Raw genomic sequence first — 17,139 nt, 5'->3', positions numbered from 1 at the left:
TGCTATACCATCCCTATACTTGATCCCGCTCTTTGCCCAGTCTTTTGGTTAACCAGACATATGCCAGAACTCAGCCATATATTGCTGGTGCCTCCATATATATTATGGATAACCTTAATCATACCACAGTTAAGACTGAAGGTTTTCATCATGCCAAAAGAAAACCAAAAATGCCTAATTTATGCCTTAATACTGCCAAAATATTTGCTGTCTGGGAAGTCTAGTACACTCTCAAAAATAGAGGTACCAGCTTGTACTTAAAAGGGTACAAATGCTTGTCGCTGGGGGTGTACTTTTTTGAGAGACATTTCTGTACCCTTTCGAAATGGTCCATTTTTGTACCTTAAGTACTTTACATAGAAAGAAAACTCTCATATAGTTGATAATGCCATGATGTTTAAAGTTAGAACCGGTGGCGTAATTGAGAAAAAAAAAAAAAACGGCATAGGCAAGCTACGACATCAAGACATGGAGGTGTGAATGAAAACTTGATAAAACAGAGATTATGGCAATAATCAGAGGTTCTAATAAGCTAAATAAATTATTAGGCTATTATCATTGAGCTAATTGGGCTATAAAATTAAAACACAAGTTATTATTAAATATAATATAGAGTAATTACAGTATGATGTATGATAAATAATGCGCTAAGCCTAATGTTTGAACTATAATTAGGCCTACTGTTCAGTTCTCCTAGCCTATAGCCTATTCTCATGGTCTACACACATTTTTTAATGCTACAGGGTACCTTATAGTACAAATGTGTACTTTACATAACTTTGGATCCTTTTTCATAGTCTAAAGGTGCAATTCTGGCCTCCTAAAGACCAATATTGTACTTTTGAGAGAACATTCTTAAAAAATGTACTTACAGGTACATAAATGTTCTGTTCTCGTACCTCTATTTTTGAGTGTATACTTGATCCCACTCTTTGCCCAGTCTTTCTGGTTTACCAGACATATGCAATAACTAAGATAAGATAAGATAAGATATTCCTTTATTGATCCCACAATGGGGAAATTCACAGTGTTGTCAGCAGCAAAAACATACACATAAACATACACATACACGTAAAATAAACAGTCATATAAATTTAAATAAAGTGTTTAAAAGGAGAGAGCCATATATTGCTGGTGCCTCCATATCTATTATGGATAACCTTAATCATACCACAGTTAAGCCTAAAGATTTTCATAAAGCCAAAAGAAAGCCAAAAATGCCCAATGTATGCCTTAATACTGCCAAAATATTTGCTATCTGGGAAGTATAGTATTCTGTAAATAATGATGAATGGAACAGTTTTGTTTTTTTTTTTGTTTTTTTTAAATGTGGAGGCTCAGGAAAAGTAAAGTAAAAAAAAAGAAAAGTGAATATCTTAAGCAGGAAAAGCAGCGTTCAGACACACACACACACACACACACACACACACACACACACACACCTACACACACACACACACACACACACACACACACTGTGCTGTCTGGGGTTTTGACATCAGATGATCTTTGCTGTGTTGGCCTCGTCTTTTTGGCCGGTCAGTGGCACTGTAGTCCACTCCAGAGCCTTCAAACTCTATATTTTTTTCCCTTCTCTTGCACTACAAAGGCAACAATAACAACAGCTGCACTTATCACACTGAGGACTTTAAACACAGAAACACGGAGCTGAGATGACTTGGGTGAATATGTTCCAGCCTCCTGTTCTGAAGCTGTTGCACTTGTTTTAATGGCTGATCGGATCCTCACACTGTTGTTGTGCTCATTTCTTTTTTGCGCGTCAACAATAAGGACCATGCTGTTGGAACGACGGTGAGCGCGTACAGAAGGAGCGCGTTTCCACTCAATGGGCTTTTTATATTTAGATCTGTGAAGGGACGCGGAGCAGCGGAAAGAGGAGACCCCCCGATCCCCCGGTCTTGTCTGGCATTTTGATCCCTTGGAGACCGAAGCGAGAACCCAAAAACTTGTCGTTGAATCCGCGGTGCGCGTTTCTCAGGCTATGTTGTGGTGAGGGCGCTGCGTTGTGCGTGTTTAGGGGGAAATAGCGCAAATTTATTTACAGCTTGGCGCGGGGGAAAGATGATGATGGCCGGTGGTGGCGGAGCAGCCGTGGACCATAACGGAATTTACTCCAATCCAAACCTCCACAGTCTGCAGCAGCCCCATATGGAGGCTGAGAACCCGGACTCCCGTAAACGACCGCTGGAAACTCCGGCTGAGGAGGCCGGCTGTACCAAGCGCACCAACACTGGAGGTAAGAAAAGACACACAACTAGAAGCAGCTCCTCCACTGCAAGTCTAATTTCAAGCTGGAGGAGCCTTTTGCATGTACTGATGAAAAAGCGTCACAGCAAAAATATAGCCTCACGCCTGATCCATGCAATTTAAAAAACAAAAACAAAACAACCCTCTTTTTGCAGCATAAAAAGCTGATTTAGGACGCATGAGGCTTTAACATGCTGCACCTGTGCTCTTGGCACTTTCAGACACTGTGTTTTATATGGCTGTTACTTCATGTGCTGCACATCCAGCAGGGAGACTGGGTCAGGTCAGCTGTGAATCTGAACCCAATCACCCTCCTGCTCCACATCTGGAGGTTTGATTTTCACTCACTGGAGAACTGATGACTATTTGATTGCACAAGCACTAATTTTCCTATTGCACTAGTCTTATGTTTATCTCACATGCTCACATTTGTCTCAAGGAAGGATTGCCTGCACCTCATACAGAGGCCGGACATAAATCTAAATATTCCCTGAATCTAAACGTGTGGAGGTATTTTTGGAGACAAGAAAAAAAGCACAGTCTCTAATATCCTCAAAATTAGAGAATCAAAAGTTCTAACTCAGGGGTGTCAAACTCATTTTAGTTCAGGGGACACATTCAGCCCAATTTGACCTCAAGTGGGCCGGACCAGTAAAATAATAACAGTGAAAAAAGTAAAATTATATTATGATCAGGTTTACATCTACAAAGTTTCTTTAAAAATCTGAATTACAATGAACAACTTGAATTGTCTTTAGAAAAACAAGTGCAATTCTAACAATATTCTGCCTCGGTTTATCAGTTTATCATTTACACATGTGCATTACAATCACACAAAATATTTAGTAACAGGCAAAATATTGGTCAAATTGCATTTACTTTTCTTATGACATTTCCATTTGTTCATATTTGTTCAGGTTATTCACATTTTTTATGAAAGTATAGTTAGGTAATATAAACATTTTCATGTAATTTTACTTTTTTACACCAAAAAAACACAAAGAGAAAATTTGGGGTTGTCATTATTTATAGGTTATTATGATAATATTTTACTGGTCTGACCCACTTCAAATCTAACTGGACTGAATGTGTCTGTATGTGGAACCTGAATTAAAATGGTTTTGACACCATTAATATCTTCAGTGTAATTTTTGCATTTCACAAATTCATCCAGCGGGCCGGATTGGACCCTTTGGCAGGACGGATTTGGCACCTGGGCCGCATGTTTGACACCTGTGTTCTTACTCCTGCAGTTAAGGAGCTGCTCAGCTGGAAGGCTTTTGACCAGAGCTAAACACAGTAACTCACTCTAATTGTCATTGAAATGGGTCCTGGTAGGTTCATAGTACTTTAGTGGCCTAATAATCCTAAATCCAGCAGTGATTGTGGTTTTTCCTGAACTGAGCCTCTCTGATCTTGGACAGGCCGGTCTGATCTTGTAAACAAACCTGAGCTGCTGTGTTGACTTCAGCCGGATGATGGACTGTGTCGTGATACTACACTTTATTCACACACTTCCTTCCGGTTCAGGACTGGGAGCACTCGTAAAATCTGAAACTGGTTTGGAGTTGCCAGCCACAGCTATTTGTGTACAAATATGGAGGTGAGCTGAGCAGGAAAGCAAACAGGTGAAAATCATCCAACCCTGTTGCACTTACACACTCATCATCACCACATGTAGCCAAGATTCCAGTTAAATTGATGTTATTTATAGATTACAGTCGGAGCCAAATGTATGCATGTGTTGAGTATTTCTTAAAGTCTTTCATCAAGGACCATATTTTAGGGTTTCTCAGCTGAGAACGGAACAATTTTAGGTCCAGTTTTGGATGCAACTAAGGACTGTTTTCAGTGTCCGTCATTTAGTTGGTAAATAATTTCAGGTTGTTTTATAAAATGTAAGAAACTGGTGAAAATGATGCATAAATGTCGTCCTCTGATGTCTTGTTCGGTCCAAAACCCAAAGATTTTTAATGTATTGTCATAGAGTACGAAAATATTGTCCTTCAAGAAGCTGCAGTCATTCAATCCATTATTGATGATCAAAATACTTGTCAAATTAGGCAGTTGACAACTAGTTGAGTTATCATTGCAGCTATAAGTCAGGTAGCTTTATTTGTAACTGGAGGTAGATAAAGTATTCACCCAGAAAATTGTTGTAGATGAATGAGACTAGTAAAGTAATAATTTTGATTAACGATGTGATTTTCTTTTTCTGTTCAGTTCATGCCACTACTATATGCTGACAGTACACCCAATGAGGAAGAGCACTGGAGCACACAAATAAAAATTAAAATTTTTTTGTCACCAAAAATTGCACAGGTGGCAAAGAAAGTAAAGCATCTTGACAGATTTAACATAAATTAATAAAGCAAGTGCAAATAGAAAAAAGTACATGCAGTGAGATGATATAAAGAGCGGCGTTGAATCTCAAAATAATGTGGAAATAGAGACAGAAATATAGCATTTCTATTAGTGGTGTCTAGCTGTTTTATGCAAAGTAAATACCGTTACCTCCAATAATTGTGATAAGGTGATGTAATCATTTGTACAGACTGTAGACAGACATGATAAAATAGTCAACGCTCCAATTAAACCGACATTTACAGAGAGAAATTATGGCGAAGTTTAAAATTCTTAATTACTGTAATGCAAATTAAAAACACATTAGGGTTCAACAAGCAGAGAGTGGGTGGTGTAGCATATTTTGTCAATTGCTGATAAATTATGACCCCATTCTGTGCAGAAACGCTAACATTTTTTTTTTACCATTAGTGTCTCTACATTAAATAAACTACAACCTCCACATATTAAATAGTGTCAATCACAAGCAGTCACAGAAGGAGGGCAAATATTGGGATAGTGGCATTTATTTAAAGGACAATTATAGAGACAATGCAGCCACATTTAAGCACATAAATTGTAATTTGAAGTTTAATTTGCTAAAAGCTGGTGAACGGGTGAGGAGGAGTATACACACATGCTTATTACTCATCCCTAAGATGTCAGTGGGGAAGATGACGGCTGAATCACTAGTCACTGTACATCTTATTTCAGCCTTTGATTGTAATGCTCTGCAGCTCATAGGGACCACTTATTCAAGAACTTAATGTTAATTGGATATCCACGGAGAATTAGCAGTTTCCTCACCATATGTTTTTGCCGTTTGCTTTGTCTGTCTTTGTATCCCACACACTCTGCCATTTGATGATAGCAGCATTACATCCTATTTCTAACCGGATGACTGCATCTTTGCTGTGCCTCAGAAATGTAATTTCAGCAAGGCACATAAGGACCCTTGTACCACCAGACAGGATTTTATAGAAGATTCAGCCCACATATGTCCATTAGCACCCCGAAAAACACTGCTGAATGGGGGAGTCACAAAGTGTTCCTGCATCCAGGAGAGTGTTCAGCCATTCAGCTGCAGCACAGAGGCTGCACTGTGATCATCCAAACCAATTTCCAGGTGATACAAATGGCTAGGGGATGTGGAAATTGCATTTGGAAAATCTTAATAAATAGTTTAAGTACATAATTCTCTCTGAGAAATTCGCTCTGACTATTTACTGCTGTCATTTCTATAATCGTATTACACACCCTTTTACCAGTCTGATTTCCTGTTCGTTTAAGGCGTCTCTGTATCATACCCGCACCGTTCTACCTCTAGTCTGGAGCTGCACATTTAATTGTGTGGTGTTGAAAAAAACAACATTTGAAAGCTGCAGTATCGAACTCTCAAGAGGCTGCCGGTTTTGTAGAGGGAAAGGTGTTCCAGATGGCCCCCAAAACAAGCTCCTGTCTGCAATGAATACCTGATCACTTAATTAAGATAAATAATGAAAAAACAGAATTGGTAAGCATGACTTTGTTATCCCCAAACTGCCATTTTTTTGTCAGACTTGAAGAATAAAAGAAGATGGATGCACTGTATGTCGCAAATACAGAATGAGTACCACAGATACTCATCAAAAATAAGAAAAAAGCCAACATTTGTAGCCATGAATTGTATTAAATTTACACTGAGTAACATAGACTATACATAGACATAGACTTATGGAGTATAGGTTTTGCTGGCTTTCATGTTATATCAAATATTCTAATTCACTAAAGTCTGCTGCATTTGGCTTCAGTGCTATTGTCTAATGTTATGGACATAATTAAACACGATGTGAATAATCCTTTTATACATTACCTTGTTCGTAAACTTAATTTCATTCACGTCAATATTGCAAAAATGAGAACTCCCATGATCCCACGCTGTCACAACACGTTTCCTGTTACACCTTTTATTATAAATTTGACAGGGAGACCCCTAGTGGCAGGAATCACACACTATGCATTTAATGAAACATTTTTATACACATTTTTTCTTTATTTCGTTACATACACTCTTCATTTTCTTTTAAAATTATATCTCTATTTGTTTTAATAGTCATTAAATTGTAGTTGCAAGACTGCAGAGGCCATTTGTGATCCATAAACTACTCGTTTTATATGGGTCCCATCTTGTTCTGCGAACCACTATTATATTTTAGATACAAAAAGAAGCCTGTGGTTATTTTAGTGCTGTCTAAAATGCATTAGCATGAAGTCACTCACCATAATGGGCTGTTAGATATGAAATGGTACCTTATCTACTGGACATTCTAATGCAGTAAGTGTCTAAATTGAACCATGCATATCTTTTTAAGTGAATGCAAAGAGTTTCAGGCTAATCCAACATGCTCAAATGTAGATTCAGACCATTTAGAGTGATGCCTACACCAAACAGATGTTTAGTATCCTGTCAGCTCAGGCTTTATGTAATGTGTTATAACATTACCTCCCATTTCATGTGATCTACATGCATTTCATGTCACATAGCAACCACACAGCTTGTCTGGCAGTAGTGTTAGACAGCGTGATAGTCCTCAGCAATCCCTGTAATCACCAACCCCTTGACTATGTCTGATATTGATCACATTATTCCTACCGAACTGATCATTAACATGACTGGCAGTTACAACAAAGAGAAGAAAGCCTGTGCTCTTTCAAAGCTGAGCCCCTCGTTGTGCATTTAGAGCTGTGGACAATTCAGCTGCACTGAATGAGGGAAATTACTCTTCTTTTATCAGCATTGCCCTTCTCTCCTCAAAATGAACATCTTTCATTAATTTCTCTTTCTAATTACCCATACTCTGAGCCCATGTTTCTGGCAAGCAAGCACCATCCAAAAGGTTATGTAGCTGAGGGATTAGGTATGATCTCGTAATGTTGCTAATGGAAAGGTTGGCACAGGAATGTGAGCTGTATTTTTTTTAATTTTTGGTGGGAAGGACACAGGTGCCCTTGCAGAGCGATGTGACGTGAGCGGACTGTGAATTTGCCAGGTGGCAGTGAAAGAGAGACTGAGAGAGGGCGATAGAAAATAAGACAGAGCAAAGCGGAGAGAAAGGGAGAGATAGATAGACCATGAGAGGGAGTGGAGTCTACAGGGAGGCTGTGTCTATATACTAGAGCATCTCTCACTGAATGAGGCTGGAAGAATTTTCTGGAAGGCTTTTTGCTCCAAATCTGAATGGGCCACGGTGTTAGGTTTTGATTTGAGGATGAAACTAGAAGAAAGGAAAGGAGTCCTTTTTAAAGATTCCCTGGAAAGAATTATTAAATCAAGCTGGACTCCCCCAGTGTCCGCGCACACACGGACACGTACGCACATGCACATTGCGCTTTTACACTCACATAAGATACCTCTCGGTGTTAGATTTATAGGCGTAGTGATTGGCTTCATCACCCCCCTCCACCATTCTGCGGCACTGCCATTTGCAATGGTTGATGAGCCCCTCCGCCCTCTCAAACATGGCCGTCTAAGGGATTGGGGGTGGGGGAAAGGAGGAGAGGAGGGTGGGTGGCGTAAGGCACGCCGTCTCAGATCACTCCTCCTCCACCTCCTTCATTATCTGCTTATGCTATCCATACACCTCTTCAGCCACTGTTGAAGGTCACTTTACATGCTTCTCCATTCAGCGCTGAAGCCCGCTCTCTCAGCCACTTCACCTTTGTCACTTTCTACTAAAAACAGTGAGTGAATGGACTGCCATACTTTATAGTGCTGCGTCAAAAGAGGCGGAGTAGGGAAGAAAATTCAATTTTTTGGGACCAGCGTCGGGGGGGTGGGGACGTGACGTCCTGGAGGGTGGAGGCTACCGATTGGCTAAGCGAGGTGTCAGTCCTGCGTGCTACTGCAGACGGACAGGCCACTCGATGAATATGGATGAGAGCAGTGAAAAGGGTGATGCGGCAGGGAAGACCCCCCCCTTCAAACCGATGCAGGCTTGAACAATGCGTGCCGTCTTTCACTGAAAACACTGAGAGCCTGCATTAGCATTTTCTCAGACAATTGAGGCTCTGGCCAGCTGCAGGCATGGCTCGGATGCTGCGGTGAAATCTCTTTTTCTGCACCCACTGATGAATTAGACCTCGGTGAAAAAGGTCGACTGGCCGCATTCCTCAGCACTACCATTGCACCTATGCCTAGGCTAATGTTAAGATACCCTTTAGAGATTGTGCCCCGGCATTGATGGCGATCTGACAGAGGACTTGAGAACCAGCAGATCTCAGAATGGGTAAGCCTCAAACTCTTTTTGTCTGACTTGTTGAATTTATCTTTCATGTTAGACTACATGCGATTTCATAGACCTCGAGCTCATTTGTCCATTGTTACTCATTTTTGTTCCATCGTCCTTGCTGCCTGTCAGCAGCAGGTTAGTCCATTGAAATGCAGAATGGGTACTTGGAGGGGTAGTGAGAAGGAGGGAGGACGGTCACAAGGCATTTCCTCCTGACCCACCCCCCTTGAGTGACTTAACTAAACACATTTGGCTCAGCGTCCATGTCTCTCCTCCAAGCCATCCTTCCAGTATTGGAAGCAGGGGTTTGAACTGACACCCTACTGGCTCAGATTCCCAATGTGCCCCACTGCTCCCGTTCCCTGGCGGATTGCAGCAACAGATTGCCATGTTTACTCTACCACATGATGCCATTAAAACCTGTTACTGTGATCTCAGACACTAGGACAGAATTAATTATTGACTAATGACAGCAAGCGTGGCTTTGAGGGCAATGGAGGGAATTGTAGCGGCTTCCTCCCCTGCTGGGTTTACTCCGGTTGAAGACAAACTAGAAAGTTACGCAGTGGATTTGGGCTTGTCTGTCAACAACAGGTCTTTAGATGTTTGGATTCTGTAATCAGCAACATTCACATTTTTCCTTTCAGCCACTACAGTATTGGATATTTTGTGACAATAGTGAGTGCTCAGAAGATTTGTGCAGACCGTGTCAGTCATGCATGATCTTTAATTTTCCATCAAGGTCATTTTATTGTTATTCGCTGTGAGAAAAATATAGAGGCTTCTGCAACAAATGATAAAAATCCAAGAGTCAGACAACATCCAGAGATGAACGTAGCTGGGTTTGTCATGCACATATAACGATTTAACCTCTATTTTGTTCCTCACTATGTTCGCAATTAAATTTCATATTAACCATTATATGATACATTAGCTAGGTTTCGATTTTTCTTGAAGTTTCATGTCATATCCGTGCTTTTTCCAGGATTTAGGATGGTCCCTAACTGTGTATCTCCTTAATTCATGTAAATTAAAAGTGAAAATCAATTAACAAACATGTCATTGTGTGTATGATTGTCAGAGCCATTGGTTATGGGTGATGTGCACAAAAACAAGCCTCTGTCTGAATGGAACATGAGGGGCATATTAATGCAATAAGGAGAAGAGCTCACATGTAGGCTGTGAAATCCCTTAATGTCACACTGCCATGTTCATTCTCATCTGAATCTAATGAATGCATTACAGAGGCAACAGGTTGGTACAAGAGCAGGGTGATCCACCTCTATCCATCTAGTTTTTCCTCCCCATCATGTTGGACAAGCTGCTCCTATACAAAACATAAGATGTGGTGTCACGGCGGCAGACCCTGTGGAAAACCGGCCTCTGTTAGATTAGACGGAAAAATCGGCATTGTTTTAGAAATCCCGAAATACTAGGCTGGACAGTGTCTTTTTACATCTCTGCCCGCTCGAGTGACGTCACCCTTGAGGCAGCTGAAAAGGATCGAACAATGACGTCATTGCATCGAAATCAGCATGCAGAGGAGGATATTTGTATCAATGCTTCAGTATAGTTGATACGCACCTGTGCAAAGTGTTTACCATTACATCACTGATATTATATTCAGAATTCACAAAGAGAATCGCAGCATCTCCACATCTGTAAATACAATATTTTCAACTTACTGCCAACACATGCAGGATCCTTAATGATATTCAGGTCAACAGTGTCCAAGCTCACTGGGTGGTTGATTGATGTAAGGTGCATAATTTGATTAGGGATTTTCTTGGACCTTGTTTGTGATTAATTCCTGATTAGCTATGTAGGTAAGAAAGTTCCCCAACTGAACTAGAGAGACACGTTTGGCTGCAGACTTTTCAAAATGAGGAGCTGTCAGTCAGACAAGCCACTGTAAACCACCAAAGCCCCTTCCAAAATGGAGGAGATTTAGACCATGTTGGCAATGTACCCTCATACAAATCTGTGGGATTGGTTCCCATATGCTCTCCGTACTTCTATTCATTACTACGGATCACTCTGTATTGGCATTCATGAACTGCGTGGATAATGACTTCATGTGTTTGCATTTAGTTGTCTCTTTGTAACTTCGTTCTTCAGGAAGATACAGCAGAATTTCCTCATAAGATTTAACTGTCATTCAATATTTACTTTATTCGTGTGTGAAAAATGAGCAACAACGGACCTGGCTTTGTATTTAGTCAGAGGTTGCTAAAACTCCTTGAAAACAGTTAAAATTAGACCTCTGCAAGCTGGAAAGGAGGTCATCATTTACTCTACAAAAAATCTGGGACAGGACACAGAACATGTCACCAATCTCTGATAAAATGTGAATGCACTGAATGCTGCAAAGATCCTACTTAAAAGGCAAATTTTCATCCTAAAACCATTCCTGCTCTTGAATACAGACACACGATTATACAGTATTATTGCCTCTCTGTATATGACAAAGCCACATATTCCCATTGTGAATATTTGCTTGTTCAGAGTCTTTGGGGTAGGGGGTTGGGTATCAGTATGGTGCATATGATGATATGCAGAACCACTTTATGAGATCTGACTCTTTCCCACTTTGTGTGTCTCTCCCCCAGAGGAGGGTGAGTACTTCCTGAAGGTGCTGATCCCCAGCTATGCAGCCGGCTCTATAATTGGCAAGGGCGGCCAGACCATCGTACAACTGCAGAAAGAGACGGGTGCCACCATTAAGCTGTCCAAATCCAAAGACTTCTACCCAGGTGAGAGTTAACGCGCAGTAATTAAAATCGATGAGCATAAAGACACACATATATAAAACATATATAATATATACGAGAGGATCTATCTGACTCATCACCCAAATGAAAGACTGATGCTTTGGTGCAAGATAGTAATTCATGTTTCCTTTCCGTTTAATTTGCGTGCATACTTATCGTCCATTTTCACAGCACACAGTTAATAATCACACTCTGAACTTCATTATCCTCCTGTCCTTGAGGGGCTAAACATGTGTATGTGGTACAGCTGTCAGACACACTATTCAAGTAGAGCTCTGATTATTCTTTCATTTTTCAGGTACAATTCATAATTTATTTTATGTTGTATTTCTGTCTACCTGAACCCAGAATATCCGAACAAACCCGGGTTTTTTCGGTTGTGTAAATGGGTGACAAAATGTTGCAAATGCACACACCTGCAAACCGTGGATGTGGAGATAATTTATCATTGAAGTATCCAGTGCGTTTTTGCATTCCCTTTAATGGGCAGGAGGCAGGTGGGTTGTGTGGAACATATACAAAATACGACAAAGAGTTTTCCCATAAGTTTTGGATTGTGGATTTGTTTAACGGTCCGGTGAGTGCGATATAAGTTGATTTATGCTATAATACTAATAGTTAAGCTTTCATTTGTGTACAATCACAGTGAAAAGAGAATTATTATCTTCTGTTACCTGTGAATAAGGGTTTATATCCGGTCATAGTTCATGTTACTACAGAAGCTCAGAACAGACATCCTCTTACTGTGCTTTTTTTTCCCGTTTTATAGCAGATTGAGTGTAAAGGCGCATTATTGTCTGGTATTGTGCCTGAATATAAACCAGAGTCGATATCCCCCTTGGAAAACTCCAGGTTGAACAAACAAAACACTGGCTGTAAAATGGGGCTTGTGTGTTTTTTGCAGCCGCTGTAGGTCAGGATGGGGAGAACTCACTCGGTTGCAATCAGCAGCTTCATCACTAGATGTCACTAATATCACTAAATTCTGTTTTAAACCGAGCCAATATTTAAACTGATTAAATGTGAAGATAATTTCTGCTCTAAATACTAAATAAAATAGTGCTGTGTGCAGTTTAAACACAATATGTGTGTATCGTTGTGTTTTGACGCCATATTTGACCTTTTTCTATGTCACTGAGGTAATGTGACTACCTTGCATTGGTATTATTTTGTCGTCTTTAGCGGCTGCGGCTGCCATTACTCAAGGTAGCTGTTGACCCTGCCGGCGTCTCCAAGGTAACGGCAATAGCCTGCATTATGTCATAACTAACAACATCTGCACTGGCTGGAGTTTGATTGACAGCGGAGGATGCAGTTGTCTATTCACATTGTTGAAAAACTGCAACTATTCAAATGAATTCAACATATTACCCACCTTATACACACGTCTCAGGTTAAGTTGCCCTTGTGGGAAGATTTTTTAACTGCGATCATATTCGTAAGTGTTTTTTTTTTAATTGCATCGCTGCCATTTTATCCAAAGTAGTCGAAGCAGAGAGGATATGTATTAATTTGTATCCGAAGCATTCATTGTGTGGGAAAGTCTCGCTCAGACGTGGCGACAGAGAAGGATGCTCGTTCAGTCTGGTGACCCCTATCACGTAGAGGTCAAACCTGAAGCACCTTATTCTCCGAACACGAATGCAGAGAGTCACAACGGAGTCTGGGTGTTTGTCCTTCATGCCTCAGAGGCTTCAACCTGCTGAAAAATAACAGGTGCTCAGTGTCTTGCTACTTATTAGATCCAGATGTTTTCTGTTATAACTGATGGAAACCAATATCCCCTTTGTAACCGTAGACTTTTACTATACATATAATTAGACTATATCATACCCACTTTAGATACAAAATGGACAGTGTGACCCATGAAATTAGAGCGTGATAGAAGGTCTTCAGTCTGTTCTCCGGTTACCTTAAACAACACTCATAGTCTGGTGCAGACAGAGGAAGATTCCAACCTTGGCTGCCTTGATTGCTGAATTTTTCCTGTCTGCAGTATCAGCTGAAGAATGATTTTTTTTTTCAATGTAGGAAACAAATTATATCACTGGATTTTTCAGGAAAAATGCAAAACATGGCTCAAGTTTGACCTGTTGTTGTGATGGGAGTAACATGTAATATATTAGACTGACTGAAACATGGCAAAGGGGAGGAAAAGACGGATATGCAAGCAAATATTTTTTCTCCACTTTTTCACTTTCTGTGTTTCTATTAGCTGTGAAGAAATGATGCGTGTACCAAAGGCATGGCTGGAATTCTCTACACAGAACCCAGCCATGTTCAAGGGAGTGAATCACAGCTTCTTCGCCGGCAAAGGAACAAATATAAAAGAGTGATATGTATCCTTATCTCTCTCTTTGGATTGTAGATGTGTTCATAGGCCACCACCTGCTCTGCCCATCCCCCTACTCATTATCGTGATGAGTGAGAAGAGGAGTTCAGGGAGAGGGTGCTGGCAAAGATTTGATTGGGCGGTTGTTCTGGCCCACACAAGTAAAATGAAACGACTGCTACTGTAAACTGCACAATAGCTGAAAGCATCGCTGTCTGAGAAGTCAGTAGTAGCTTTAACTGAACTTATGGGGCGACTCGGTGAAGTTCAGAACAAACTGTGAATGTTTATACTCCTGGATGTTAGATGTCAGGACAGACTTATCAGGTAGCGGCTCCTTTATTGTTGAATCAGGTGCGATTTGGGCTAATAAACCATGCAAATGCCATTAAACACAGTTCACGCCCTCATCTCTCATCTTGCAGCAGCCTGAGCACACTCCACCTAAAGCACAATCGCACACCAGAGAAATCAAAGGACAACAACCGATTCAGCCATTTTCTTTTGCAATCCTCCCTGCGATGGCTCAGTCTGAGACTCCCACCCACCTCACATCTCTCATCCATCAGTATAAGACATGAAACCATGAATTCAGAGGTCTTGATGGGAACCATGCGAGTGGGCCCTGCTGTGTCGGACTGAGATGGATGAGTGGAGATAGTGAAGGGTGTGGATGATACATGATTGTATGTGAGCGAGGGGACAGGGGGGCAGGCCCAGAAATAGCCTGTTTCAATCTCTCTCTGTGGACGTGACCCCTCTCCCAGCTGTACTCAAGCTGCTCCAACACAAGCCAAGTTTCCTCTTTCCTCCTCCCCGCTCACTGTTTCTGTCAGATTTGGTTCCTGGTAGCAGGGAGAGCTCAAGCCAGATAACATGACATCATAGTTCTCTTAAAATTTTTTGTTTGAACACTCCCAACACATCGGCGCTGACTTGTGTTGTTCTTATTATTTGGTTTGGACCTAGATGAACTGTTGCATGACTGAATTACTTGGGCTCGTACTGAGCATTCACTGCATGCACACGCCTACTTCCACCTACTCCATGCACACATCCACAATTTTAAGCACCCGCAAAGAGAGCCGTGGGAGTTCACGATTTGAGTGTAAACTTAGAAACAAAACTTCAGACCCTTTGCTTTGTGCAGCTGGCCTCTTGCCCGGTGCGTGTATTAAGTTACTTTGTTGAGCACGAACACATGAAGCTGTTGTGATGACATAGAAACACTGAGCTGGTGTTTTTAATTATCTTATTGTTAAAAGTATACGGAATGTCGTAATATGTGAGTTCATGCTGGAAACAGCACTGCACCATGAGGTATTTCCTTCCATTTCAAAGACAGAGCCTGGATTCTTATCTCTATAAGTGAGTAAATAGTAAACTTTATGTATATAGCAGCTCCAAAGTGCCATAGTAAAACATGAGACAACTCTACTATATGGGAAATATAGCAAACAAAACCATAATGTAAATATTCCACTGAAATCTATAGTCCTATTCAGCATAAAAACAAGCTAAAGTTTACTGTATAGAATGGAAAATGCAATATATAACAAACAATATATTCAGTATATCCCACTAATGCTCTGTCTGTTGTAACATTTTCCTCTCGGATGACAACATGGGTGGGATTTCAACTCTAATGGAAACCATAGCCTTTTATTTTTTAGAATTTATGCCCGGACCTTAAGAGGGAGTGGACGTCAGCCCGACTCTGGCCAGGAAGCCTTGTTATACATTTACCGTCAAAGTAACTAATAATCTCAGGCTAAAAAGCATCGGCATGATAAATCAGCAAGGGAACATGGCATCTATCATTGTAACACAGAAGAAATAACAACAGGCACAGATTTGTAGCTCGAAAGAGCCGTGAATTAATGATGAAGTCCACTCACTGCGAGCTCTGCATACTTTCACCGGCAATTTTAGTTTCTTTAAGCAGTGATAAGTGTAGTAATAATACCCTGATGTATTTGACTGGGTAGGTCAGTTAATCTCATCTTGTTCTAAATTTGGGTCGAAGAAAAATAATGGAAAAACCCTTTTTTGCTTAGTGTTGGAGTTATTGGAATAGCCTGAACTTTTCTGCTCTACAGTACTGTAATGAGTATATACAGTATCATAACAGTAAAAAGTTCACAGATTTGGCTTTTGTAGGCAAGAAATGAGTGAAATTATGGGGAAAAAACACACCTTTATTCTGCAGCTCTCTCCTCTTTGTCCAAATCTAAATACAAAATGTAAAAACAGATGAACCGAAAGCATTTATGGAAGTTAAGCCACTTTTCTGTTCAGCAAAATCACATCCAGGGCGTTGTTAGACAGAAACTGATTAGTGATAGGTAGTTACAGCTGTCAATCACTCATTCAGCCCGCCTATGTGAAAATACCTGTGATTGTCCAGAACACAGTAGATTTTCTACAGCTTAAAAACACACTGAAGGAGTAGATGTAGAAGTTTCCTGTTTTTGTTTTTTTTTGTTTCATAAAATACAGAACGTTATATGTGATTTATTTGGCCAGTGATGCTAAAACCCATCAAGGACTGCAGCTTTAATATTTGATGATGACATTTTTGGCACCAGGATGTAGACATTTGGACACTTGGAAGCTTCTGCACATTTCACCTTCTAAATTAGTTTGTAAAACTTCGATATATATAATAATCATAAAAACTAGAGGTCAATTAATAGTGGATTTTTACAGGCTGATGGAGTAAGGATTCCTTGACACTTTTATTTATCATTTTGTGCAGGTACTTGGTACATGAGAGGAATGAAAGTCATTCAGGTCGCAGTTAAAGAGGCAATGACAAAATAAGAAACTAAACAACAGGCGTTTATAGCAGGGGAAAAGCAATAACTGATTCATCATTCACTATCCTTGAAATTTTGACACTGAAAAAGCCGTATGTACACTTCAAATTATTTTTAGAAACCCGTCAAACTGAACATTTAAGTCAAAATAATTAATATCTAATTAAATCTGAATGACTGAAAATGAAATGCAAGGTAATTTATAGATAAATGAGGAAGTGAACATCAAATAAAAAAAAATATCTAGGTGGGATCCATGTTTAGCATTTGTTTGTAGTATAGTTCAGTCGACCAAAATGATAAATTGTTCTGTTTCTAATAAGAAAATAATAAATCAA

At 40.2% G+C, this 17,139-nt stretch overlaps 1 protein-coding gene across 2 annotated transcripts in view; it reads left to right on the top strand.

Moving 5' to 3' along the window:
* The first annotated feature begins 1,641 nt into the window (after positions 1-1,641).
* The window catches only part of nova1 (NOVA alternative splicing regulator 1), a 33,467-nt gene continuing 17,969 nt past the window's right edge, over positions 1,642-17,139 (top strand). Inside the window, exons 1-2 of one of the 2 annotated variants that reach the window (XM_030153802.1) lie at positions 1,642-2,257; positions 11,489-11,632. In XM_030153802.1, the coding sequence (XP_030009662.1) occupies positions 2,083-2,257; positions 11,489-11,632 (319 nt within the window). In that variant the 5' untranslated portion in view covers positions 1,642-2,082. Of the gene's footprint in view, positions 2,258-8,594; positions 8,877-11,488; positions 11,633-17,139 lie in introns of those variants that run through there. The other variant, XM_030153804.1, reaches the window with a different exon arrangement.

This window comes from Sphaeramia orbicularis, chromosome 14, assembly GCF_902148855.1.
Source record: "Sphaeramia orbicularis chromosome 14, fSphaOr1.1, whole genome shotgun sequence".
Taxonomy (NCBI): Eukaryota; Metazoa; Chordata; class Actinopteri; order Kurtiformes; family Apogonidae; genus Sphaeramia; species Sphaeramia orbicularis.
Note: the sequence above shows the minus strand (reverse complement) of the source record. Positions and strands in the feature narration are given on the sequence as shown.